Below are 26,563 nucleotides of genomic sequence, written 5' to 3' on the forward strand. Positions count from 1 at the left end.
TGATTTCTGTGGTTGCTGGTTCACTTGGGCATGTGTGATTACGCCCAGGGAATATCTGACCGCTCATATCTGGCCACTCTCTTTAAGAGCCATGGCTCTGCTTAGTTAACCCCATAAAAGATATCCTTTGGCCCTTTCCTCAGGATTCCAGGTCAGATGAACCTCTGGTTCTGATATAGCTATAAACTTGCTTCTCAACCTGTGCTCCTCAAGTATCCTGTCAGCTTCCAGGATCCCCCTCCCTAGTCATCACCTTGCTAAATTGAAGAGAACNCCTTCCTGTCCTTCCTTCCTTCCTTCCTTCCTTCCTGAGCTAGGAGGCTCTCTTTAATCCTCACCAGTGATTCCAGGGAACAAAGCTTAGTAGGAGGCAGTATTCAGGCTTGCTTTGTTCTTACACCTATATAGAAAGACTGTGTTTTCTAGGTAAGGCGTCTCTTGATTAGAAGAAAAAAAAAATCCTAATCTTAATTCTCTCTTCAGAATTAGGAAACTTGTCTTCAGACTAAAAGAGTGGGAAATAGAGTGGAAAAAAACGTTAAGCAGGTATAGTCAGAGATTAGGAGGAGAACACAGAAAGGAGGGAATGCTCACAGAACCAAGTGCCTGGAAATCTAAAAGCATGAATTACTGGATTTTCTCAAATAGAAATTATCAAAGATTTTTGGACACTGCTGTTTCAGAAAGAGGACATAAGTTGTGAGAAGAGATGGAGTTATGGGTAGTAGAAATTTGAAATTCCCTTCGTACAGTCTGTGGCACTATCAGGTTATTTTCTCTTTTTGTGAGCACAGCTTCATTACTACCTGCCCTCACCTGCAGCCTGTGCTAATGTGTTTTCATTTTCTACTTCTGAACTGTTTAGCGTTTACCCATCTTTGAAGCTTTAGCTCTATTTCCTCTTTCATGTCTTCTCTGAAGATTGCAGTTTCCATTTCTTTCAACATTCATAGTTATAATCATACTAGTTAGCATGTAATAGTTATATCAAAAGTATGAGCCAACTCTCCTCCAGTTAGGCAGTGTAATTCTTTAGTTTGGAGACTATATTGTAAACTTCTTTTGTATATTCCCTGGAAAAATTCTAGGTTCATACTTATCAAATATACTCCCAGTTCTAAAGTTCTGTTAAATACTGAAGAATCACTTAAAACTACCGTATAAAAGCTTCTATCCCGGCATGCTTTAACTGAATTTCCAAATAAATGTATCCATTTTGACTATCTCAATAAGATCGCTCAAACCATTCCTAGAGCAGAGTTGAAAACTTTCAACTTCTTCAAAACTGTCAAAAGGGGCAACCCCCGCAAAGGCTCCAGGCAATGAGCTCTCAAGCTCGGTCTGCATTAAGTAGCGATCTTATAATTACTCCGATAGTAAGCGTCAAATATCGCGAACATCTAGAAAAGGGAGTGAAATGATCCTCTAACAAAACAGTTAGCTAATCTGTCAAATAAGGGAGTTTACCAGGGTTCCTAAACTCAACGCGGCTCAGATTCTAACCCAGGTTTTTCATCATAGGCGGAGGCAGCCAATTGGGCCGTGAGGATGCCATGCATTCTGGGAGCTGTAGTTTCCGGGCACCTCCTCCCAACTACGAGCTCCACAAAGCAGCTGGAGGACGGTTGCTTGGTATTACTAGCAAGCGCAAAGTATGGCGATGGCGCGCGTCGACGCGGTTTTGCCTCCCGGAGAAGGTATGGCGGTCCCCACGCTTGAGTCCTAAAGTTTACTCCATAGAACTGAATTAAATAGTTACCTGGTGGAGAGAAGAATCCTGGGTTTAGGGCTGCAGCTCTGGACCAGTTCCTTTGATGGGGGTCTGTGGGCGTCGCGGAGTCGCACTGTCCTCTGGGAGTTGTAGTCATCAGGCTTTGCCTAGCTCTTTGGGTCGCGGCTAGGGCTGGCCGGGGGACTACAGCCCCCAGGGGCCTTCGCATGGCCGGGTACCCGGGCTCCCGCGCTCCTGAGGCTACCTGGGTGGTGGGTTTCCGACTGCGGTGACTTTTCTAGGTTGTTTCAGGATCTCCCGTTTTCCTTCACGTGTGCCCTTTCCCCTAGGCTCCTAGAACGTTAAGGAAACCCTCTGTCAAATACAGCTCCCTAGACTGACGTTGAACCCTTTCTTAAAGTGTCCGATGGCTGTAATAAGATCTGGGGGGTGATCCAGAGCCATCAGTTTTCCTCTCCTGGTTCTGCAGACTGGATCCTGGGATCAGGTTTGGTCGCTGCCCAGCGGAGCGCGGGGCGTGGGTGCTTCTGCGGCCGGCAGTCGCCAGGCGTGACCCAAGCTCCTTTGTTTTGGTTACAGCTCTGAGGCTGGGTAGCAGCCATCTGGGTCCGGGGCAGGGCTGAGGGTCCAGGCCTGACTCCACCCCTTAGATCAGGGATTCATTACATTCTTGAGTTGTGGGGGTGAAAAACGAAAAAGAGCTGTCGACCCCTTGCAGTGTGCAAAGGCTGTACATTTTCCTGGGACAATACACAATTTTCACCAAATTCTCGGGGTATCCCATGAACCACCAAATGCTGGACGCCATTAACAATGGAAAAACGTTGAAACTCTTCAGGATAATTTCCTGCAATAAATTTAATCTTGGTGTAAATTTGAAATTGGCATTTTTTCTGGCCCCACCGCCTTCTGATATCTCCTTTTAAACTACATTCTCCAGCCCAACGTGGCAACTTGCTGACAATAATAACAGTTAACATTTACAGAAAACATTTTATATTAGCCAGACGATGTTCTGAGTGCTTTTTTTTTTTTTTTTTACATCTAATTTTTTTCTGTAGAACAACATTATAAGCTAGGTATTATTATTATCCCCATCTTACAGAGCCCAAAGAGATCAAGATATCACAGTGGTTAACTGATGGGGCTAGGATTTGAACGACCATTATACTAAATTACTTTATTGAGTGTTCTGTGGTAAGGGTGGGGCTAAGTGCTGTTCATATGGTTTCTTTTTTTCATCCCCACATTAATGAATTAGGTGTATTATTCTCATTTTGTAGATAAGTTAACTGAACTATAGTTTGCTTTTCGAAATAATTTGGGCACTTTAGGATAGACTGGTAGGTTGTAAGCAGGTTAATGATCTCTTTTGAAAGATTAGTTCCACTTAAAAAAATAGTATGATTACTTAGGCACAAAATGTGGAACTAATAGTTCACATTTAAATGTGAAGAATTTCAAAGTATTACATCAAGAAATTCAAAAGTATTACTACAAGAAACAAGTAGAATATCACATCCTTTTAAAATAAATTTATTTAAATTACTTTCAAGTATACAGTACATTGGTTAAACAACCATAATATTCATAAAACAATCCCCCCAATTGCTCCCTCCCTCCCCTGGCCCTCCACTTAGCCATCATATTAATACTAACTGCATTCCTTCTGCCATGCTCCCCTGTGCCCAACTATCAACTACTAATTTGTACTTCTTTAACCCTTCACCCCATTCTCCCAGCCTCCCAACCCTCCTCCCCTTTGTCCATCACCAAATTGTCCACTATATTTGTGAGTCTGTTTTTGATTAGTTTGTTCTTTTTGTTCCTTAGATACCGCATATAATTGAAATCATATGGTATTTATCTTTCTCTGACTTATTTCATTCAGCATAATAACCTTTAGGTCCTTCCATGTCATTGCAAATGGTAGGATTTCATTTTTTTAATGGCTGAGTAATATTCCATTGTATATATGAACCATAATTTCTTTATCCAATTGTCTGTTGATAGGCATTTAGGTTGCTTCCATATCTTGGCTATTGTAAATTGTGCTGCCATGAATATTGGAGTGCATAGATCTTTATGAATTATTGTTTTGGTTTTCTCTGGATAAATAACCAGAAGTGCAATTGCTGGGTCAAAAGTTATATCCATTTAAAATTATTTGAGGAACCTCCATACTGTTTTCCATAGCGGCTGTACCAATTTGCAATCCCACCAACAGTGTATGAAGGTTCTCTCTTCTCCGTATCCTCGCCAACACTTGCTGTTTTTTTGATTTATTGATGATAGCCATTCTGACAGATGTGAGGTGATATCTCATTGTAGTTTTAATTTGCATTTCTCTGATGATTAGTGACCTTGCGCATCTTTTCATATGTCTGTTAGCCATTTGTATTTCCTCTTTGGAGAAGTATCTGTTTCAGGTCTTCTGTCCATTTTTTAATTGGATTTTTTTTTTATCGTTGAAGAATATCACAAATCTTGATGTAATTCGATATTTCTGAGGAATTTCAATCTGTATTCATTTAGAACTTGATTGCTTTAGTTTTTAAATATTGATATTTGTTATGCTCTAATGCTTTCTAACTAAATGTATAGAGATTTTATGAGTATAATTCCATTCCTATGCTTGGTTGTGATATTTGTGTTTTCTAACAATTTCCCTTCTCTTTTCAAGGATCAGTGGTTAATTGGTCAGGGCAGGGGCTACAGAAATTAAGTCCAAACTTACCCTGTGAAGCTAATATTCATACTTTGATTCTGGATAAAAATCAGATCATTAAATTGGAAAATCTTGAGAAATGCAGACGATTAATACAGGTAGGTATTGCTATCTGCAGAAAAGTTATATAGGACCAGTTTATTATTATATGTAATAAAATAATAAAATAACCCAACAAAAAGCAACTCTGCAGGCCTGGAAAGTAGTAAATGTTTCTTTAAAATTTTACATGACACTTTTGATGAACACATATGTGCTCTATTTAGAATAGATTAGAAAAAGCATTTGTTAAAAAGGAAACATTTTATGTTGGCAAAATATTGTTTAAGATAACTTTATTCAGCAAATGTCTATTGGGCCCCTCTTAGGTGTCTGGCACTGTTCTAAATTTTGCCTGAGACAGTATAGGGACTCCAATTATTGTGGAGCTTATAGTCTTAAGTAGTTGCTGTGTTAAAAATGTTTTCCCTTTAGTAGTTGGAGGAGGTCTGGTTGCTCAGTATAATGTGTATTTTCCATTGCTTACGAATAACAACAACAGCAACAACAAACTGACAGTTACTCCATAGAATAGACAATATATGTGAAAAGTACAAATTGGGTTTATATATTTGGGATTGTTTGGTCATATAAACAAATCTTTTTAAGCACCCTAGTGTAAAAGTAATATATATGTTTTATTCCTAAGAATAATGATATGTTTCCTTTCCACAGTTGTCAGTGGCTAATAATCGGTTGGTGCGTATGATGGGTGTGGCCAAATTGACCCAACTCCGGGTGTTAAATTTGCCTCATAATAGCATCGGTTATGTGGAAGGGCTAAAGGAACTAGTACATTTGGAGTGGCTGAATTTGGCAGGAAATAATCTCAAGGTGAAGTGTTTCCTTTTTTTTTTAATAATTAGATTTTTTTTTTAATTTACAGAAGTATTCACTATAAAAAAGAAATTCAAGCATCATAGAAATGAGTAGAATAAAAAGTAAAAGTACCCATTCCCACTCCGCAGGGATAATTTTAGTTAGCATAAACTGAAAAAAAAAATATTCTTTTAAATGTGAACAAAGGTTCTATATTATACTTAGAAAAGTAGATCAAATAGAATTAAATGTTAGAAGAGAGACTATATCATGCTGCATTAAGCTTTAAGTAAGTTTTAATAGTATAGTGGAGAATATACTGTTTTAAAAGGTATAGTCCTGCTTCCACCACTTAGTAGCTCTATAATTTTGTGTAAGTTAATAAATATCTCTGTGTCTTATTTTTTAATATGCTAGATGAAGGGACTGGATTAAATGATATTAATAGCTGACTGGTATTGAGCAGTTAAGTTATGCTGGGTACTCTTCTAAGCACCTTAACTGTATTTACTCATTCAATCTCATGACAGCCTATGAAATAGGTATAGTCATTATGCCCATTTTATAGATGAGGAAACTAAAGTACAGAGGAGTTAAGTAACTTGCTAAGGTCAGTTACAGAGGAAGTTACAGAGCCAGGATTTGAACTCAGGCAGTTTGGTTCCACTTTTAACTTGTAAATTCTATGCTATATCAACTGTCTTGTGTCATTTTCTTCAGTTTTAAATATTTGAGATGATATGATCCTCTATTCTTAGAGAGATAATGAATGTGGAAGCCTGCTACATAACAATTTACCGAATTCTGTTAGTACTGCTTCTTCTTTGTCTTGCTAAGCCCTCCTCCTGTGTATCCAGTAATAAGGAGAGAAGGCAGAAAAATCAGCTGTGAGGAACTAGGGAAGAGTTCTTTTTATTTTATTTTGTGTGCATGAACTAACATGATTATTTTCTTGTGGTAGGCCATGGAACAAATCATTTGCTGCACAGCTCTACAGCACCTTGATTTATCAGACAATAACATACCACAGATAGGTGATCTGTCTAAATTGGTATCACTGAAGGTAAGCGTGACTATGTCATTTCTGAAATTTTATACTAAAATATCGAGAAAAAGTGGTCTGACTGGCTTAAAATCAGCCTGCTGTGTATGAAGAACAGATTTTGTTCATTATGATAAAAATTCTATTAGAGTACCAGAAAGTAAGTATGGAACTTCTTGTTTCTGATACCTATAACAGATTTATTTTAACTAAAACTGGTCATTATAGTTAAGATGATGTTTATTTACCATCCTTTAAACATGATGAAATTCCCTTCATGCCAAACCAGAGATACTAGCGGCTTTAATTAGATAGTACATGGCATATTGGTGAGGCTGAAAGTAATCATTTCTGAATTTGAGTCTTTGACACTCAAGATTGCTGTTTTTTTAGTAACAGGTGTTACTAAATAATAGATGTTAAATTATCCACATTAACTTTAATTAAAAAAAAAAAAACCCTATAGTATATAGGACTTTTTATGGAGGGGAATAGTATCAAATAAAAGTTGAAATTGTAGCTTCAAAAAAACATGTAGGCATTTTCCATATTTTTACTTCATTGTCTATTATTAGCATCAGATGAACTCATTAAGCTTTAGAAGCAGTATTATTAGCTCAACATCTTTAGCAGAAAATGCAACAGGTATTCTAAACTGTTTGATTTAACCAGATACTAAGAGAATTCAAAGGAACTAAAGATGATTGAACATTTTTTCCCCCTGAAATGGAGATATGATTATCTTATTACAATCCTGGGTGTTCAGAGTTCTTGGTTTATTCTTCATTGTTGCTGACTTAATTTGAATCAGCAAGTAGCACAGTCTACCTTCCTTAAGCTTTTAGTTTCCAAGAGAATATAGTTGGAAATTATGGGTTGTAAGTTCTCTCTCTCTCGGAAAATTTGCTTTATACATGATTGTTTTAATGAGTGTTTTTCACTTTTCTCACCCTCTATTTTGATATTTAATTTATTTATTTGAGAAATTTTCTAAGAGTTTATTTGAGCCAAATTGAAGCCATATGCCAGGGAACAAGATCTCAAATGCTCCTTCTATTTCGATGTTTTAAAAGGAAATGAACAAGTATGTTGGAAATTGCTCAAGTTTTAATAAACTAAATCTTACAAAATGCTAGTTGCTGCAATAAGCATGTGTTCTTGGACAAGTCTTTAAAGCTTAGGCTTTAGAATGTGGACGTGAAAAGAGAGAGTTGGACCAGAAGACCACTTAGGACCTTTCTAGCATTAGCAGTCTTTGATTTGTGTGCTATGAGAAGTGTAATAAAATGGATCCCTTTATTTTCATACATACCATTTTGCTTTTATCAAAATAGACCAATTTATTTGTAATCTTATTTGTAATTCTGTTTTTACTTTTAAGACCCTGCTTTTACATGGAAACATCATCACCTCTCTTAGAATGGCACCTGCTTATCTACCCAGAAGTCTTGCTATACTTTCTTTGGCAGAAAATGAAATTCGGGACTTAAATGAGGTAAAATTTGAGGGTAATCTGTGGGATCCAGGAAGCTGGAAAGTTATGAGAAAGGAGGAAAAACACAGGAGCAAGTTGTGAGCTACTTTTAGACTGTGACTATCTTGGAAGAAACTGCCATCAAGATGAAAAATTTAGGTCTAGAGCATTGTTTTTCTTTTTCTTTTTTTTCTTGATGTCAGTGGGTCATTAAGGCTTATTTCATATGTAATGCTGTAATTATTCCATTTGGAAGTAAGATTGATGGTTGAGGGACATCTACATTAAAGGGGTTAATAAGGCATGCTGTGCACCTTTCTCTGACTGATATTATGTTTCCAAAATAGGGTTCTCTCTGCTAGGAAGCAGTGCTGATGCTTTCTAAGGGACTCTGCAGCAAGGACAGGTGGCCATATGGTAGGAATTTTAGAAGTCAGTGGATAAATATGAGTGTTACTTGTTGCTTTTCAGAACAAGAGGGAAATTGTTACATTCTCAAATTGCCAAAGATGTGTAATCAACGGAAGCCCTGTGCTTGACACTGAACAGTCCAATTTGTTCAACAAAGATATCCTTTGTTCCAGATTTCTTTTTTGGCATCCTTAACTGAATTGGAACAGTTGTCGATCATGAACAATCCTTGTGTGATGGCAACACCTTCCATTCCAGGGTTTGACTATCGGCCGTACATCGTCAGCTGGTGCTTAAACCTCAGAGTCCTAGATGGATACGTGATTTCTCAGAAGGAAAGGTGAACATCGCTTCTTTAACATCACATTTATCATGGAAGTTACTGCAAAGACCATTTCTAGCTTACTACAGGTTAAACTGAATATTTCTTAAAACATGCGTTTAGAAACTAAGACTGTTAGTGCAATCCTATAATAGACTACATGCTGCTCATTTAGGATTTTCTATCTTTTTTAAAAAAGGATAAGAAGTATCATCCCCAGAGGCTGAGGCTAGTGAGTGTATCTTAGTGTCCAACATACAACAATTTGATTTCTAAAGCTCTATGTTAATTGGTTCTTTGGGGCTTGGAGCATTTCTATATAGAAACTATATTGTAGATGCTATATTGGGTCTTAGATCAATCCTACAAAAGCTTGTAACTCATCTTATTTGTAAGGGGAGTCTTAAGACCCAACTACCCTTTATATCAATGACTATGGGAAAATGCATACAGAGTTCTAATTTGGAGCTGATAGGAGACATGCTGATTGGTCCTCCCCTTTTCCTACATGTGAAGCAGCAGAAGTGGGGACACCCCATCTCTAGATCACTGATGGTTTTTGCAGCTTGAAATTGAGACCCCCTGCATGATGGGGTCTTCCAGACACTGGCACACGATCACTGGTATCACAGCTGCAGGGGAGGTTAGGAACTAGGATGTGGACGAGAGAGAATTGAGATGAATTTGCTCTCATCCCTATGCCTCATTTCATTTCTTCCTCCCAATGCATACATACATGCGTTCATGGACTCAACATATGCATTCTTCCTCACTGTTTTTGTCCTTTGTACTAGAGACTGGTAGTAGTCACTTGAGGAGTTTCCTGATGAGAGAATGAATGGTAGATTACTGACATGGTTTTTTCTTCCTTCTCCCTGCTCTTTCATTTAGTTGCTGAATAGGGCATGGAGCAGTAAGGAACAGTAACCAGGAGCTACATAATGGTGCTGGTATAAGGTGGGGGACAATATATCAAGTTTAGTTTGCCAACAAAAAGTTTGGCTTTTACTTTTTCTTGCAGTAGGTGTTGCTGTGTATCCAGAAACCTTATTTTGTTTCAAACTGACGATAGTTCTAAAGCTAGAATATGAATTTGCTTGGATTATCTTCTCTGGATCTTTCTTTAAGAGAAATATGTTCTTGGATTTTTTATGGGAGTAGGACTGGCAACATTTTCATATATGGGAGGCAGCATGGTGAGATGGGCAGAGATAAGTGTTTGGTATAAAGAAAGACCTGAGAAGAGAGATGAAACCTAGTCAGGAGAAACAAGAGAAGGCTTCACATCTTTCCCTGCTACCCATTAGCTGTGTGGCCTAGGCAAGTTCCTTGGCTTCTCTGAGCCTTAGTTTTCTCTGTAAAAGGTGAGTAATACTACCTGGCTTTTGAGGATGCTGTGAGAGTTAAGGATAATGTATATAGTATAATACTGATCATATACTAGGCACTTAATAAATGATAATTGTCATTATTAAGGGTAGGGACTAGGGAATGAAGAGTTTTGTAGAAACTAAAGCAAGTGTTAAAAACAAAACATTTATTGAATAGATGAATAATAATGCAAAGGCTGTGTTTCTACACTGTGGAAATGGTTTTAATCCAAATGACTTTAAAGTGAACTTGTATTTTCTTTGAATTTTCTCTATAATGTTTTACAAATGTTTAATTTCATGGACTTCAGAAGGGAACAGTGGGCTTTCATTTGGGGTAGCCTCCCCTTCTGTGGGGTGTCCTATGCTAAAGTCTGGGAGGAAAGAAGTAGGAGGGTAACACAATAACAACCCTTTCTCAGATTCTTTTCTCCCCCAGGTTTTAAAATTTGCACACTTTCATATAATTCAGGTATAGTTAAAAAATATTTAAAAATACCAATATAGTCACCACTGAGAATAAGAATAGAACATAATCAGCACTCCAGAGATCTCCTTTGTCTCACTCCTATCAAACTTCCCTCCTCACTAGGGATAACCACTGTATTGACTTTTTGATAATTCGAAAAGATTATTTTTTTCCTGGTTATTTTGAGTCTTTAAATCAACCATCTCCCACCAGAGTACAGATAATACTAAGTTTTGGTGAGTATATGGAGCAGTTGGAACTCTCATACATTGTTTAGGAGTATAAACGGTATAACCACTTTGAAAAACTGGCGATATTTACTGAAACTAAGCATACAAATAAATACTGTATGATCTAGCAATTTAACTTCTGGTATATCTCTACAGAAATGGGTGCTCATGTCTACAAAAGACATGTACAATTTTGTTCATAGTAGCCTTATTCATAATAGCTCCAAACATTTGGGAGCTATTTGGAACATTTGGGAAACAACCCAAATGTCAGTCCACAAAAGAATGGGTAAATAGTTATATTCAAACTAAGGGACCTAGGTTGTTGTTGATGCTATACTAGTGAGAGAAATGCTGCTGCAGTTGATGTCTGAGACAACTCTGTAGTCTAAACAGTGTTCCCAGGTTTTAAAACAACTCAAAGTATTCTATTCAGGAGGGAGGAATAATTCTAAGGGAGAGCTGTTTTCTTAAAAATTGATAGGTAGTCTGAGCAGTGTTCAAAACATTTCCTGATTGGCCTTGGGAATTGCTCTGAAAGACAAGAAAGAATTTCCAGTTTTTGTATCTATCCAGCCTAACTTATTTGCTAAGAATGCTCGGGTTAAAGTTTTTCTCCCTATGAAAGTACCCTATGAAGTCCTTTGACTTCAGGTAGCCAGATCTTGAGTGTGTGTGTCATAGAAAAGAACAACTTGAGCAGTCACCCACCCCCATGGTGCTTTGGTGGAGTACCTTCTTAGAAGCACATTTGTGGAAAGACCAGCACTTCTGAGTAGCACTTCAGTATTTGGAGTTCTTTCTGAATTTGTTTTGATCTCTGCTTTACTACCTACAGGACCAAACTACACCTCTGTTGCTTAGTTAGGAATCAGAATTTAGTTATGGAGCAGAACTTTGGAAATGTTTCTTTTTTGAAAGGACATTAAAAATATATACAGAAGTAGAGTAACAAATGAGCACCAAAATACCTACCATGCAGCTTCAATAATTATCAACATTTTGCCAATCTTGTTTCATCTATCCCACACTTATTTGCTAGAGTATTTTAAAAGCAAATACCAGATATCACTTCATCTAATACTCCACCCCCCTCTTATTTTTAGGAGAAAGAGCGGATTGTTTTAAATTTTATTTCTTAGTAGTTGTTAATTCTATTATATTATGTAGACTGTTCATTCAATTTCAAGGGGAGGATCATTCTAGTGATTTGAAATAAATGTTAGAGCTAAATGAATTTTAATTTTGTTTTTCTTTGAATTGGCAGTGAGGTGTTTTTTTTTTCTTACCTAATAAACTGTTTTATGGATTAATAAACCTGTGTAATGATATGTTTTTAATGAGTATAAAGCAAAGGCAGAAAAACATCTTATAGTAGTTGATGCTCCACAGTTTGTAGTTTTCCTCACACACTTAAATTGTGGAATACTCAAGCCCGAGCCTTCTATGTCTTCTTACTTCACTTCTTCCTCCCAAACTACAAACGATTTTTAACGTGGAAATGTTGCTTGCTGGCTATATTAAAGTTGGTGATTGTCTTTTACTGTGGACCTTTTTTGGCGGAGGAGAATTTTTCAACAAGCCATTTGCTTGGTCAGAGAACTTATGGAATCTTAGAACAGATTTCATGAAGATTTGAATGATCTTTATTTCACAGGAATGTATCCATGGAAGAAATGCTATTATTTTTATTAAATAGAATAAAATTTTTTATTGTTAGACTAATATTGGAATTATATGACTTTGGTTAATCAGCTTGGCATACCTTGTATCTCATTGTTAGAAAAACAGTTTTTCCTTTCTTGTGACACTGGCAAATCACAAACTAAACTTGTTATATTTTATTGCACCATGACTCTTTTGCATGCTTTAATCAGTTATCAAAAGGACCATTTTCTTTTCAGCCTATAATACACTTCGGGTGGCTTGACAGTTTTGGACTGTACAGTTTGTATGATGTAGATAGATACTTTAATATGAAGGTCCAGGAAAATGGTTGTGGATTGGAAGTGATTTTCAGACTATATGCAGTTCTTAGTTAATGGTATAAAAACAAAGTATTACTAAAATGATTCAACCTCAACTTCAAGGTGAGGCGCAGATTTAAGAATGGTAAAATTGAAGCAATGGCGTGTTAAATTGAAAAAAAAATTCAAACATATATGCAAAAGTATATGACCTCCCATGAATCTAGCTTCAGCAGATTTCAACTCATGGCCGGCTTTGTTTAAACATCTATAACTTCACCCACTCTCCCTTTTCTTGTATTATTTTGAAGCAAATCTCAGACTACATATAATTTCATCTGTGAATATTTCAGTATATATCTCTAAAAGATAACAACTCCTAAAGAAATAACTACAATATTGTGATGAGACCTGTGATGTATTTAGGTAATTTATTTTGATAACAAATGGAGGGAATACTCATTGCTTCTTTGAAAATAATTTTAAAATATTTGGAACCCTTAGTGCAACTCTGTGGAAGTGTGCCCCTAAATAAGAAAAAAAATCTTTAAAACATTAAAAGAGTAAGGGTAGTGAATCAGAAAGATAGATTTTTAAAAACTTGAATTTTATTTTTGAAAATTATCCAATGATGCTATAAAGGTAAATTAAAAAGAGAGATCATTGTTGTTTAGAAATATATCTTCTCTACCTGTTTCCATCTCCTCTTTTTTATGTCCCCCAATTCTAGTTTGAAAGCAGAATGGCTCTATAGTCAAGGCAAAGGGAGAGCATATCGGCCTGGTCAGCACATCCAGCTTGTCCAGTATCTTGCTACAGTTTGTCCTCTTACTTCTAAACTGGGTCTTCAAACTGCAGAGGATGCCAAACTAGAGAAGATTCTGAGCAAGCAGAAGTAAGCCCATTTGTTTATAACAGTGGATGAAAATACTTCTGAGTCTTTCTTGTGGGGTTAATAGGACTGAGGCAAGAGCTATATCCTACATTTTTGGGCATTTGACCCCTTGTCACTGCAGCAGTCCCTGAAGGGGAACTTAACCATGCAGTGCAGTCCAGTTAGGTCCACAGCAACTGCATTGCTAATCATTTCTTCAGTGGGGAAAGCTAAGTAGTATGGGAGAATGGAATTTTAAAAAAAGTATTTAAAAAAAAGTATTTGTCCTTTTAATGTAGATGTTTTATATGAGTTTTTAAATACTAACATTAAGAAGTGTAGCTATATATTAAAAAGTATAGCTAGGAGCATTTAGTAGTCACTTCTTTTATCAGAGATCTTGCCTTTGAATGTAAAAGTGTATACGTTTGAGGGTGTCTGTGATTTTAAAATAAGTTTCTTAACCTTTTCTATACAGTACACTCAAATGAGGCTTTGCAATTTGGTGGTGATTAAAAGTTACCTACTTTGAAAACTTATATACTTCTGCTTTTCTGACAATGTAACCTAAGAAGCAGAAAAACCTTCTTTTTTTGGTTTGTATTACATCACATCAGATATTACTAATTTTTAGGTTTCACCAGAGGCAGTTGATGAACCAAAGTCAAAATGAAGAGTTGTCTTCTCTTCCTCCTGTTGAAACAAGGGCATCCCTTGTACCTGAGCATTCAAGCCCTGTTCAAGATTGCCAGATAAGCCAGGAAAGTGGTAAGAAATGAATTGATCTCTGACCCTTTTTCTCCATGTTGTTTGATCTTTTGGGTATCATAAAACAAAAAAGTGCATATTTTCATAATTTTTACTAGTTTGTTAACTTCAGTGATCCTTTGGAACACACACACACACACACACACACACACACACACACACCCACCTGTATATGTGTGTGTATGTATATTTTAACTATTATATTTCAATTTTTTTAAAATTCAGAGGACTGCTAATTTCTGTGTTGACCTGATGCTTTAATTATTCTTATGATTATTGCAAAAATTTATTTTCTTAAAAATATTTGGTTTGATGTTTTAGGTGTATTGAAGAAATCACTGAAGACATTTTATTGCATTTTATTTGAGGGATTAGATTTCATTAAAAAGATGTAACTAAAAAATATCTCTTTACTCACAAAAAAAAAAAGAAAAGATAAAGATAAATATGTGAGGTGATGGATGTATTAATTAACTAGATGTCAGGAATCCTTTCACCATGTGTCCATATATCAAATCACCACAATATATGCTTTAAATATCTTCCAAATTTATATGTTAATTATATCAATAAAGCTGAAATTAAAAAAATAATTTCTTTAGATATTTAGTGGTTTAAATGATACTCTGTTGATTCTTCTAGAACCTGTCATCCAAGTCAATTCTTGGGTTGGGATAAGCAGTAATGATGATCAGTTATATGCTGTTAAGAATAACTTTCCGGCCTCTGTACACACCACAAGATATTCTCGAAATGACCTGCACCTGGAAGACATACAGACAGATGAAGACAAGTTAAACTGTAGTCTTCTCTCTTCAGAGTCTACTTTCATGCCAGTTGCATCAGGACTCTCCCCAGTATCACCTACAGTTGAGCTGAGGCTACAAGGCATTAACTTAGGCCTAGAAGATGATGGTGATGCAAATGAATCTGTGAAAGAACAGGAGAACCGGGACTTGGATAAGGAAGAGGAAAAAGCTTTTTGGGCTGCAAATGAGTATTCTGTTCAAATGATGAAAAGTGCAGTCAGTACAGAGGTAAATGAGAAAGATGGGCTATTACCTTGTCCTGAGCTGACAGTAACCAATGCTGTCTTGAAAGGGGACACCCACAGTCTTACCTCTTTTCCTGAGTCAGTTGGACACAATGTCTTCCACATACAGCCAGACAGTGAAGAAACCATGTCCCAGACAGCTTCAGAGAAACTCCCTTGCAGAGTTTTGACCCAGAAATCTGTTCCTTTGGGACAAGATAAAATTGTCCCCCAGAAACTGAATGAAGCAGCCACCAAACTTCAGGCCTGTTGGCGGGGCTTTTGTGTCAGGAACTACAATCCTCAAGCTAAAGATGTGCGTTATGAAATTCGGCTGCGCAGAATGCAGGAGCACATTGTCTGCCTAACTGATGAAGTAAGGAGGTGAGTCAGAAGTCCTATTTTGTTGGTTTGGGGGTGTCAGAACACTGAGTCATTGCTGTGGTCGCCAGGACACTTTTCATACCATGTTGCCATTCTTGGTTTGCTTGTCTTCTGCAATGGACCAAAAGCATTTTGAGGGCAGAGGCTGTCATGTGCATCTCCATCTCTATCTAACACAGCAGTTGCTACATAGATACAGTATAGCAATAAATGGTGAATGAATATGTGCCTTATAGGCATCCATAAACTTAGAAAGGTACAGAAAATATAGAAAAACTGAATAAGTATAAAAAATGAGAAGATGAGGTTTACATAGGACCCAGTAGGCGACATAAGAATTAAAGTACAGATTTAAAAGGAGCTAAAATTCCATAAAAAAAGATGAAATATTTCCATTTGCAACAACATGGGATTATCTTGAGAATATTATGCTAAATGAAATAAGTCAGATGGAAAAGGACAAAAGCCATATCATTTCGCTCATGGGATATAAAACAGAAAGCAACAATCAAACAAAACATATAGACACAGAGAACATATGAGTTGTTACCAGAGGAGATGGGGCGGGAGGGGAGAATGAAGAGAGTGAAGGGAGCCAAATGTATGGTGATGGAAGGAGGCTAGACTTTGGGTGGTGAGCACACAATGCAATATACGGATGAAGTATTATGGAATTGTACACCTGACACTTATATAATATTATTAACTAATGTTAGCCCAATAAATTTAATTTAAAAAAAGGCTAAAATTCTAGGGCAATGGTAGGAATTATTTCTTAATTCCATGACTTGCATGACTTACTGACTGCCAATCCAGGAAAATCAGTACTTTGTAAGTTTATTTTGAGTACTAGTATTGCAACTAGCACTATTTATTACTATTTTATCAGGTGAAAGAGGAGGAGGCAGTAAAAGAGACTGAGAAGGGATAGCTAGAGTGGTAGGAAAACTAGGAGAGTGTGTCCCAGCTCCAACAGGGAAATATTTCCAGAGAGAAGAGAGGTGCTGTAGGGAGGACAGAAAACTATACGTTAGATTTAGAAGCTGGGGGTTATCGGTGGCTATGTTGGGGGCCCCTAAGACTCTCCTCAGCTTTGATGATTTGCTAAAAGGACGCAGGATTTGCTAAAAGGACTCATAAAACTATTCTGTTTATGATTATGGATTATTGTAGTGAAAGGGTACACATTAAAATCAGCATAGAAAAAGGCACATGGGGCAGAGTGCAGAGTAGACCAGGCACAAGCTTCTAGTTGTCCTTTCATGGCGGAATTGTACAGATAGGGATTGATTCTCCCAGCAACAATGTATGACAACGTGTGAAGTATTGCCAACCAGAGAAGTTCACTGGAGGCTAAACATCCAGGGCGTTTGTTGGAAGTCACTCACATAGGCATTTAGTACTTGTGTGACTGACCTTAACAACTCAGACTTCAGTCCCCACCTGAGGTCATACTGATACAGTGTGACCCAAGGCCCCAGGTGAACAAAACATTCATCAGAAAGCACATTGTTAAGCATAAACTCATGGTTTGGCCCAAGGCCGCACATATACGGATGCTCTTATCAGGCTGGATATTCCAAGGGCTTAGTAGTTATTTCCCAGGAGCCGTACAAGGCCCATTCTATCTTTGGAATAGGTAGGGTTTGAACACCCCAATCCTGCCGAGTTAACACTTTCCTGCCCAGTGATCTTACTAAGAGCACCTTCAGTGGTGTAGTGGGATGAAGGTAGTTTGGAATGAGTTGAATAGTGAATGAGAGGTGAAGAGCTACTGTAGCCAGGTATTTTGGGATGTATTGCTGTGAGGAAGAAAAGAGAGTAGGTGGTTGCTGGAGGAGAATCTGGACTTAAGGAATATTCTTTTTTAAAGATGGGAGATATAGAGCATATTTTTTTGTTGGTGGTCATGATTCAATAAAGAGGGAAAAACTGATGGTGCAGAGGAAAGAAAAGTGCAAAATTGAAGTTCTTGAGAATGTAAGAGAAGAAGGGATCCAGTTTACCAGTAGAGGGAGTGACCTGAGGTAGGAGCAGAAGCAGGTAAGGTGATAGGTTTGATGGTGGTGGGTGGAAGTCCTGTCTGATGGATGCTTTTCCTTTATCCTCCCTCACTCTTATCCTCACCCCTCTCATTTTCAAATGGTGACATTTTATACATGAGGGAGGTTAAAGGAGAGAGATGCGAGGTGTGAGATATTCATCTTAAAAGTGAACATATAAGGGAATGGGGGAAGATTGCTGGACAGTGTGAGGAAAATTTAAAGTGTGAAATAGTAGGTCAGGTCATATGATTTTCATCAGTATTTCCCAGCTGTTCTGTTTGGATTTGGGCATGGTTAATTTGGAATGAGTTTTTTCTAGGTGAATATGGTAGGGGATAGAGGGAAGGAGGGCAAGGGAGTTGAAGATATTTGGGAGAGGATGATCATAATGATGGATCTTGGAATTTAAATGAGGTAAAAGGGAAAGACAGGAGGAAAGGATCATTAGTTTGGAGGTCTAGATGAAAATGGGATGTCTAGATAATTGCATTGGGGTACAAGAGCAGGTGCACTGGGAGCATAGGAAGTAGTGGTTTATGTGGGTACTTGAAATCATTTTTGAAAATGGCATAGTCAAAATGACAGTTTAGAGTGAGATAGTGAGAATGAGTGGTGTACGGTGGATTTTTGGATAGAGCAACCATGTGAATGTTGAGATCTGCAGAAATAGTGGATGAGTGAAAAAATAGTTTCTACTTGAGAGGGCTACTGTAAGTCTGATTTGAACAAGGAAAAGTTCACATTAGTTGTTGAATACATAAGGGCATTTGCTGATTACAACTCAGGAGTCCCAGATGGCACAGGAGAAGGGCTTGGGGGCCTAGAGAAAGTGGGGAATTGGATCACAGGTTCAGAACAAAATGGTGGTGACAGCTTGGGAGATAATGGACAACTAAGGGAGCCATACATGTATGTATGCATAGGAGTCTGTTGATATCAAGGAGTATGTCAGGGATGGTGCAAATGGGCTGAAGTTTAATGAGATCAGTTCTACTAGTGCCTTAGAAGAGAGTGTCTAGCTGTGATCCTAATTTTAATTGTTTTGGAGACTTTGAGTAACCATTCCTTTCTGCAGCTTCTGCCCCTTTGATGTGTTTGGCTGGGAAATTGAGGCCAGATAAAGAGCCATTTAATATTGTATTTTTCATCATCACTGGCAATACTTTGTAGAACCAATATAATCTGAATTTCAGTCACATCTCATTTGGCTTCTTTGTTGAGTCATTGTTTAAAACTAAAGATCATATGATTTTCATCAGCATTTCAGTTTAGATATTCTAAAGTGGAAAGGATTATTATTTATTTTTCTACAGTGCATGTGTTTATTAGTTGTAATAAGAAGTGCAAGTCAAAGCACCCTTCCTTGTGTCAGTAATGGGTTTTTAATTATTGTAGGTTAAGAAAAGAAAGAGATGACGAACGTATTAAAAATTTTGTACAAGAAGAGGCTGTCAGATTCCTTTGGAACCAGGTAAACCCCCTCCTGCTGATTTACATAATATGTTAACAAAGGAAAATTCCAGATTTATTGAGATTATTATAGAGTAGTCAGGCATATTAAGTTCCCTTTCTCAAGGTTAAGGATGTAGTTTGTGTTCTTTGCCACTAACTCTGAACTAGGATGGTGAACTTTGTTGCATTTTATTTAATCTGAAGAAAAATATTTTCATAATTTTGACTAGAAAGATAAAGAAGTATAAAGATGAAGGAAGGTGACTAAATTGAAGGATGTTTTTATCACTTTCCAATCCGTAGATATAAAAAAACCAATTTGAAGTTTTATGTAGCTATTTATCTTGTTTTATATTTTGGGAATATTTGCATGAAAGATGACTATAATGGTGTATGATGGCTACAATACACATGTCCTAAAAAGTACACATGACTTCTTGGGAGAGAATAATAGCATACTTTAGGGACAGTTCAGATAATTGGTTTTACTGTTGAATCTCATCAAATATTACTTGATGATAAATCCTTAGAAATATTTTTAATAAAAGGAATTGTTATAATATGATTTTCCTACAAAATTAAAAAAAATTGATTTTTAAGGTTTTATAATTGCTAATAGTGGAGGAGTGGTTAAATAAATTATAGAATAAAAATATTATGGAATTCTATGGAACAGTTAAAAAGAATAAGGGACTGACATAGAAAGATCTCCAAAATAATATTGTTCAGTGAATAACAGCAAACTGCAGAACTTAGGGTTCCACTTGATATTATTTTATTTTTTTTTTTAAATGCTGAAATTCTTATTTAATGAGAAATCTTTTGGTAATATGATTTTACCTTTTAAATTATTAATATATTATAATGTTGAGTATTTTGTTTAATAATGTGAACTTTATAGAAAATTGTTTTTCAAGTTTCCACCCACTGGCAGCATGGTATTTTGTTAGTAATCTCCTACTCACTAGTTATGGGGGAAGAGGGCACTCCACTCCCTCTCCTTACCTAGTAATCCCAAGACTTCAGGAAGCACCGTTCCCTCCTCCAAATTCCAAAACCATTACCACCTTAACCCTGAAGAAGTACTGCCAGGACCAGAGGCATTACATTGGTAAACTGAGGAAATAATGGTTAGTCTTGGCTGGGGAAAGGTAAACAGCCTCATTCATTGTTCATTCCTTTATTCATTTCTCTCTTTTTTTCTTTTTCTTTTTTTATTAGGCGAGGCAACCCTTGGTTGACTTCACAGATTGCCAGGACCTTGTCAGTTTACAATCCCTTATTTTTTTATTTTTAATGACTAGGCCTGACCCTGCTTAGCTTCCGAGATCAGATGGGATCAGGCTTGTTCAGGGTAGCATGGCCATAGACCCTTTACTCCATGGCCACTTTTGTGCTATGATGGCAGAGTGGAGTAGTTCTGACAGAAACCATTTGGGCCCACAAAGCTTAAAATATTTACTATCTTGCCTTTTAAAGAAAATGTGTGGTCTTAATAAAAAGGAGAAAGGAGTCATTAATGATGCCATTGGGGGCTATTTCAAATACATACTTGAAGTTTCACATAAGGATAAACAACAATAATTTATCCACCAAAGCACCCCAAAACAGGGAGTCAGCTGACACCTCTGTTCTGATGAGTGTAAGACGAATATACAGACTAGCAGATGTGGAATATGGGACCCAATCTTGATCCAATTTCACAAGCTGTTGAATATACTAAAAGCTCTTTCTTGTCAAATCCTGTCAAAATCGCTCTTATAACAGATCAGTGCATTCTATCCATGTTGAGGTTTGGCTGAAAGAGTTGAATTTTATTATCTACTCCTTGAAATGCCTTCATCCCTTCAAATAACTCCACTGCATAGTGCAGAACTGACAAGCAAGGATGCAAAGACAGGTTTTGAGGAGGCTTGATATGTGGTTTCTCCCATTCAAATTCTGAGGACCACTCGACTGTCAACATGTGATCCATGAAAACAGTTGCAAAAACCAGAGTATTTGGGTCTGGTTTTTCTTTTAAAATGGTGGCTAGTGTGATTATTAGATCTTTAGCCTTAAAGGCCTTAAAGGTCCCCATCACCTCTTTTTATCCTGCTTCTCTGGTACATTCTTCCACACATCCATTATTGCAGTCCCTCATTGTTCCCTCAGCTGTTAAGATTGCTGGAGCTGAGCGCAGGACCAGGCTCTTGCTGTGTTTGGGTTGGCGGCTGCGGGAACGTCTCTGTACTTGAGTTTAAAATCTCCCTGTGTATTTGAAACTATATAGTAGAATGTCTGGAAGCATACATATCAAACTGCTGTCAGTGATTTATCGTGGAGGGTAGTCAAATGGAAACTAAAACAATTCTATATATTGCTTTCTTGTTGCAAATTTTACAGTAAAATTTTGAAATTTTAACTGTACTTTAAAAATATAAAGGTCATATTACCAAGAACTCAGGGTATTTTTAGGTATTTTAGAGTTATATATACTATATTGTTAGATAATATTTAAAACTCTTATCCTAAACGGATATCTAAAATGAGACTTTTATTTTAGAGAATCTACTTATATTAGTAGTCTCTAATCTGTCTTATTATATAGATGTCAGTGTATATTGAGTACATTATTGACCCCTTAGTCAGCTAGGAATGTGCTATTGTACTTTTGATTGTTTTTCAAGTAAAATTGAGGATTGTTTTGGCCCATGCCTGCTCTCCTGGCGAGGGCCTTTTGTTAGCAAAGACGTATACCACTCTTGCCAGCCTGGTTTAGGCCGGGGAATGTTATGGAAAGGATAAGGGAAGTCAGGCCGTTTCTAACTCCAGTTCTGCCATCTGCCATTTACTAACTTCATGTATATTGGGAAAAAAGCTCAAAAGACAATTGTAAAACAGGCATTATTTTTTACTTTATAATGAGATGACATCCTTTGGTTTATAGGTAAGATCTCTACAAGCTTGGCAACAGACAGTGGACCAGCGTCTCAGTTCCTGGGGTACTGATGTTCCTCCTATATCAAGTGCTCTGGTGCCATCTGAACCTCCATTATTCACCCGAAGTCAGGAGCCCTCTTCTGATCAAGATTCTGATTGGTTCATTGCTCCTGATGAAGCTCCTCAAGAGAAATCCTTACCAGAATTTCCAGACTCTGGTTTTCATTCCTCCCTAACAGAACAAGTTCACTGTTTGCAGAATTCTTTGGATTTTGAAAAAAGTTCCACTGAAGGCAGTGAAAGTTCCATAATGGGGAATTCCATTGATACAGTCAAATATGGGAAAAAATCAGATGTAGGAGATGTTAGCAAAGAACATGGTGAATGGAGTAAGGAAAGCTCAAACAATGAGCAGGATAATAGTCTGCTTGAACAGTATTTAACTTCAGTTCAACAGCTAGAGGATGCAGATGAAAGGACAAATTTTGCTGAAGGGACAGGAGATAGTATGTTTCACATAGCTCGTTCCCCTGAAAAGTTAGATGCCTTGTCTGACAGTGCTTCTATAGATGATACTCATGGCGTATCTCCTACTTTGCAAGATGAAATCAACCAGACACCAGAGAATTGTAAATTAAATGCAGAAGTTCAAGGGCAGCAGTCAGAATGTGATTCTACATTTCAGATATTGCCTGTTGGTATTATTGTGTAGCATGTCTGGTTGCTTGGGAAAATCTTAATATTTTCAGTTGCTCTTTTTTTTTTTTTTGAAGGGAAATGGGAATATTCCCCCCTGTTTTGTTACTATTTATGTTGAATTTGTATTCTTGCCTCATAATTTCCATAGATAGTGAGCTGAGTCTTCATTTTGATTTTGTTAGCTTTATACTTAGCTGTAATGTATCAAACAGTATTTATTTTGAAAGCTATATGCACTTTATTTCTTAACTGAATTGCATCGACAGTGTTTTTTTCTGTATTTCCTTTGAAAAATAAACTAGAATATCTTAGAGAAGATAGAAAAATTTACCTTAAAGATATAAATAAGAGAATTTTGACTCTGGGGAAATTAATTGTGTTGTGAGGAATGCAATTCGTTAAAGTGAATATAAATGACAAATATGAGGATTGTGAACTATTGAAATTTGCCAGCCTCCTTGGAAGAAGAACATGTGTTTTTAAGACTTTTTTCCCCCCTTATGAGTCAAAGAAAACTTTCTTGTATGCAAATAGGGAGAGAAGATAAAATTATAGGACTTTTCACTAGGGTTAACTAAATTATCTCATGGAGAACTTTATATCATCTATCAGTTTTAACATATGAAGCAAAATGTTCCATGCATAATTAAAATCAAACTTATTTAAAGAGATAACACAATATTTCTCCCAGATATTTGCTTATGTATTTCAGAAGGTCGTGGTCATTTTACTTCACTTTTGACCTCAGCCTCATAATGAAGAACATTTAAAATAATACTAGTGGTGGAATATCAATGACTTTTTTTTTTAAAGAACTATTTTTTATTTAAATATCTGAAAAAAAGTGCTACATTTAGAAGACAATTTAATGGTGGGTAAGAAAAAATAAACCTCTCTTATCTCATTAAAAAAGAATATTATCTCTAACTCCAGGAAAAAATGATAATATTGTGTTTGAATGTTATAGATAGATGTATTTGCAAATGAAGGATAATTTTTGGAAGCTTGATATTTTAATCTTTAAGAACATTCTGATATCATTGAACAACACATATCTGATTTCCCCCAGTTTATGGACATTCAACTAGTTAAAACAACGGCAGTATTTAAGTGTTCTTTAATTTTAGGTGCTAAATACCTATTCATTATTCTATTACAGTCACTGGGTCCCCTTCTTTGAAGTTATATAAAATAACTTCTGATCCTTCAAGAATAAAGTCAGGGATCATATGTTAATACTCTGTTGATAATTAGAAACATTTCTCCAGTATGGATAAGGTGTATTTTTCCTGGTTTATAAATATGTAGCACTCAGGTTGAGAAGACTTGGATTTTGTTCTCAGAAATCTAGAATCTCTTGAAAAGGAAATATTTTCTGTCTCTTATAAACTGAACAGTAGTCTTACGTTCAAAAGTATTTCCCCTAGTGAAGCATGTGTAATGTTGAATGCATGTTATATACAAATAGAATTTTTAACTTTTTGAATGATAATTATCTTTATGAATAGTTTTGAATTTCTTCTTAAATATACCCTATTTTTCTATTTTACAGTTAAGTGCCTCATTTGCTGCCCATGGTTAGACAAAGAAAAACCAATTTGTATAGCACTAGTGCCAAAAGTGCTGTTTCATGGTACATCAGTTTTCCATAAAAGCTCCTGAAATGTCATGCTTCAGTATTACCTAACTAGATTTCTGCTGACATCATCTCCCTCTTCTCTTTTTTTTTTAAGAAATGGCAAAACACAACTAAATTCATTTGTCAGCAAGATTTCCTTTTTTATCTTTGCCTTGTTTTTCTAGCCTATGAATAGTATTCAGCATACTTTTATTTTAAAATTGGCAGAGTATGATAATGATTAATAGTCTGCTCTTCATTCTATTTAACTTTACTAGTATTTTGAAGCGCAAGAATATTTAGTAGCCCCCTGGCTACCTTAACTGTACAAATTATTTTGAATGTAGATAGAATGAAAATAATGTAAATTAGAATGCAGGAAAACTGTCATAGACCTAATATATTTTAATAGGTTTACAATATAATTTAAAATAATTTATGTAACTAAGATATTTGATTTTAACTCTATGGGCTATTCATTGGTGTAGCTAAAGGCCATATGAGTCTAGTAAGGTTTGGGGAGTTGAGCTTCAACACGGTCTTTGTGTTTTTTAGTTCAGCTGTGTTATTTTAGTTCATATCAGTTCTCTTGATTTATGGAAAATTCAATATATCAGATATTTCTGCAGAAGCACAGAATAATACCATGTGAGAATTAGAAGGAACTTTAGAGATGATCTATTCTAATATCTTTGTTTTGAAGATGAAACTAAGGCACAGAGAAGTTAAATAACTTGTCTGATGTTTTAGCCAGTTAGGAGTAAATAAACCAAAAACGTAAAAGTTATTGTATTCCAAAAAAGTTATTGTATTCCAAAATGGTGGAGTAAATAAACTGAAAATTTAAAAATAATTGTATTCCAAAATTATACACTCTCTATTAATCTTTACATTTAGTGAGTCAATAAGAAAGTGTCCCACATTTTTCATTGTCTTTGAAAGAGAAGAAAAACTTCAAAGGGAGCTAGAACTCTACCACTCAAGGCAAAGTTGCTTGTTAAAAACAACTAATTGATTCAGAACTCTGAGTTTTCTCTAAGAAATGTGATTTGATTAAAAGAACAATAGTAGAAATTAAACATTTAAAAGGATTACTTCATCTTAGAGTTCATTTATTTGATGACAAGTATAACAAGTTACTGAGATATATAAAATTTTCTAATGGAATGCTGAGTTTGATTATGTTTCATCTTTAGTTTTACAGAACAACAGATGTTAAAGTTTTAACTCTTCTGGTATGCAGAGAGCTTTAATCACGACAGTTTATACATATACAATATAGTTTGGTTTTATAAGTTTAATTATAAAAGGCCTCAGAATATGCACATTTTAGGAAACTGTTTAACCACACAGTGTTTGTATATATGCAAATAATTTTATTCTTGAATAATGTGGGTACCATTCTAAAGTGTGGAGTCTTCTTTCGTTTTGGATTATTTTAAATATACAAACACCTTAATAGTGTATTTTTCTGTTATCTACTTAAGACAAATCTAGCTCCACTTTTTATAAGTATTTTCAGAAACCATATTGGCTTAAGAAATTATAGTGTCTTCTTTGCTACTTTTTTTGGTGCAAATTCTTAGAATTGGATTTATAACAATAATATAAAATCTTTTTTTCTGGAGAATTAAGATATAGTAAAAAAATAAAATATAAAATGAGTCTGATAATACCCTATTTATAAATGAAATTAAAAAGAGACTTAATTGTTTAATGTATATTTTTATTTTGCCGTGTACTTTATTAAAGGATATTTATTTTATTGTTATGTTTTATCTTTTAAACATCTGACCCCCTTCATTCATGAAGTAAAGCAGAAAGAATCTGTAGGAACATTCTAAATGTTTTTAGTGATACTGCTCTTACTGATCAAACCTACTGTGCCATGTTAAAATTAAAAGTCAAGTAAACAAAATAGTCCTCACAGTCTGGAGAGAAATAAATAGTTGTCTTTCTAAAACAAGGTGCTTTTTGTTTGTGAATGAATAGAAACCATACTAAATTTTTCTTAATTGATTTTAGTGGCTCACTAGCAGGAATCACTATGCAGTGGCTTTGTTCTTTTCTAATTAAATTTATTTGAGTGTTTTGTAATAATTTTAATGTTGACAAGAATTTAAAAATAATTGATTTTGGGCTATTTTTAGATTTTTAAAAATTTC

General features: G+C 35.9%; 1 protein-coding gene across 1 annotated transcript; it reads left to right on the forward strand.

The window, feature by feature from the left end:
* Window positions 1-1,567: 1,567 nt before the first annotated feature.
* Window positions 1,568-25,247, forward strand: CEP97 (centrosomal protein 97). The gene is made up of 11 exons (XM_039856935.1): window positions 1,568-1,697; window positions 4,416-4,558; window positions 5,175-5,333; window positions 6,280-6,381; window positions 7,742-7,855; window positions 8,419-8,585; window positions 13,334-13,498; window positions 14,112-14,245; window positions 14,888-15,662; window positions 19,103-19,178; window positions 22,089-25,247. The coding sequence occupies exons 1-11, from the start codon at window positions 1,655-1,657 to the stop codon at window positions 22,791-22,793; spliced, it is 2,583 nt and encodes an 860-aa protein (XP_039712869.1). The 5' UTR covers window positions 1,568-1,654; the 3' UTR covers window positions 22,794-25,247.
* Window positions 25,248-26,563: the final 1,316 nt, after the last annotated feature.

This window comes from Pteropus medius, unplaced genomic scaffold (genome assembly GCF_902729225.1).
Source record: "Pteropus medius unplaced genomic scaffold, Ma_sr-lr_union100, whole genome shotgun sequence".
NCBI classification, from domain to species: domain Eukaryota; kingdom Metazoa; phylum Chordata; class Mammalia; order Chiroptera; family Pteropodidae; genus Pteropus; species Pteropus medius.

What these genes read in the sequence shown, in the direction of transcription:
- CEP97 (XM_039856935.1), top strand. Translation starts at nt 1,655, where the DNA reads ATGGCGATGGCGCGCGTCGACGCGGTTTTGCCTCCCGGAGAAG. An exon ending in GGTTTTGCCTCCCGGAGAAG is followed by an intron (nt 1,698 to 4,415) that starts GTATGGCGGTCC and finishes TCTCTTTTCAAG; the next exon opens with GATCAGTGGTTAATTGGTCA. An exon ending in TGGCAGGAAATAATCTCAAG is followed by an intron (nt 5,334 to 6,279) that starts GTGAAGTGTTTC and finishes TTCTTGTGGTAG; the next exon opens with GCCATGGAACAAATCATTTG.